Below are 1,937 nucleotides of genomic sequence, written 5' to 3' on the forward strand. Positions count from 1 at the left end.
AATTATAGAACAAGATTACAATCTGTGGGATGCATTAGAAAGTTCAAAGTGGATTCCATGTGACACCTTAGAATTGTGTTATTAAAATTTCTTTTGAATAAATTACTTATTTGCTATATCTATGTAATTATGTATTTTTATGTATGATTTAAATAAATTTATAAATTGTAAAATAAGAATTTGTTTTTAAAATAAGATAAAATTTATTTTTATTACAAAAAATTGTTTACTACTAATTTAATATAAATTTCATGTTATAAAATTTACTATGTAAAAAAATCTATTTTTTTTATTAAAATAAAGATTTTTTTTATTAAAATAAAAATTAAAAAATACTATACAATCTATAAAAAATCTAATTATAGGTTTAAATAGGATGATACAAGAAAACCATAATTGTTAAAATGGTTATTATATTTTTAGATTGATGAAGAATCATTAAATTATTAAATGATTAATTATTGATAAAGATTCAATTAATTATTGGTAAGATTCAAAATTGACATTTTCCTAGAAATTCAAGATAAAAGTTCATTTTTATTGAATCATATTCGTTACAAAGATAAAAAATGTTAGCAACCATAGGTTACAACTCAGTTATTTTCTTGAAAAAGAATGATGTTAAAATTCCATTAGTCCTTGGACTTCATTTACAATGTGTTTACATTTTGCAGTCAAATATAAATTACATACTATTTTTTTTGTCCCTTATTCTTCTCAATCTATATTCATTTTCTTAATTCATTTGTATTTTATCTAAAATTTAAATAAAATTTAAATAATATTTTTTAATAATAATAAATTTTTTTGTATTTTAAATAATCATAACCAACAATATATTTATATAACATCAAATAAATAATTTAAAAATTTTATAAAGATTAAATTATTTTTATCATTATAATCTTTCCTTTTCTATAGGAATTCATTCAAAATATCATAATGATTATAATTGCTAAATATTTTAATAAATATACTTACATTAGCTTTCTTAAGATTTTAAGTATTAACGTCCGAACTAACCATGTAAACTTGTAAAACACTTTTACCAGGTTCCTCCAAAGATTCCTTTGATAAAATAACCAAAGAACCTGGTTCTACATTACCAATGCTTGGTATAACTGTTTTAATAGGATCTATATGATGAATTTCTGAATTAAGATTGATATTGTCAAAAATTAAATTCTCTGTAACTTTTGCATTATCTTCTGATGAAATTGTTATTTCATCGTTGGAAGAACAATTTAACCTTTCATTATCAAGAGTATTTATATCAGGTCCCTGTAATCTTTTTACTTTTGGTAATCTTCCAGATCTTGTTGGTCTTACACGATAAATTTCTGTGTCACTGTCAGCATCATTACATGAACTTAATGATTCTACATCATCTTCTTTGATCAATAGTTTTCTTTCATCTCTTGTTCTTTTATACATTTTTTTATTTATTTTATTTGATGTTTGTTGACATTCATCATTTAAATGTGTATTTCCTTTAGACATTATTGAGTCTAAACCAAAATCGTCTTCCTTCTCTTCTTCATTGTCAGATGCATCCATTTCAGCAATACTAGATGCTACAATTCCTAAAAATAAATTAGTAAATAGTATAAATTAATAAATCAATAAATATTTAATGTAATAATATAATTTTATATAAAAGAAATATGATTTTGTAAAATAAAATTAATTAAAAAAATATTTAACAAATTGAAAAATTTTTAATTTTTAATACTTTAAACTTACTTCGTCTTCTGGTTGATTTTGAATTCTTCTTACTTTTTGTCTTTTGTTGCTTTCGTTTTTCTTGTATATGTAAGTATTCTTTTTCTGAATTTTCAAATGTTGCTGTAAACAATAAAAATTATGATATTAATCAATAAATAAATTTAATAATTTTATAAATCATATTTTAATTAAAGAAAATTAAAGAAAAAAAT

At 20.2% G+C, this 1,937-nt stretch overlaps 2 protein-coding genes across 5 annotated transcripts in view; one reads left to right on the plus strand and one right to left on the minus strand.

Annotated features, from left to right (window-relative positions):
* LOC102670615 (tRNA selenocysteine 1-associated protein 1) overlaps positions 1–184 on the plus strand; it is a 2,204-nt gene extending 2,020 nt beyond the window's left edge. For both annotated transcript variants that reach the window (XM_006612321.2, XM_006612322.2), the window contains exon 6: positions 1–184. In XM_006612321.2, the coding sequence (XP_006612384.1) occupies position 1 (1 nt within the window). In that variant the 3' untranslated portion in view covers positions 2–184.
* Positions 185–517: 333 nt separating this feature from the next.
* LOC102670839 (transcription factor TFIIIB component B'' homolog) overlaps positions 518–1,937 on the minus strand; it is a 5,666-nt gene continuing 4,246 nt past the window's right edge. For all 3 annotated transcript variants that reach the window (XM_006612324.2, XM_006612323.2, XM_006612325.2), the window contains exons 5-7: positions 1,744–1,845; positions 982–1,583; positions 518–756 (exon numbers count right to left, since the gene is read on the minus strand). In XM_006612324.2, the coding sequence (XP_006612387.1) occupies positions 1,000–1,583; positions 1,744–1,845 (686 nt within the window). In that variant the 3' untranslated portion in view covers positions 518–756; positions 982–999. The remainder of the gene's footprint in view (positions 757–981; positions 1,584–1,743; positions 1,846–1,937) is intronic.

The sequence above is a fragment of the Apis dorsata genome, unplaced genomic scaffold, assembly GCF_000469605.1.
Source record: "Apis dorsata unplaced genomic scaffold, Apis dorsata 1.3 scaffold_108, whole genome shotgun sequence".
Lineage (NCBI taxonomy): Eukaryota > Metazoa > Arthropoda > Insecta > Hymenoptera > Apidae > Apis > Apis dorsata.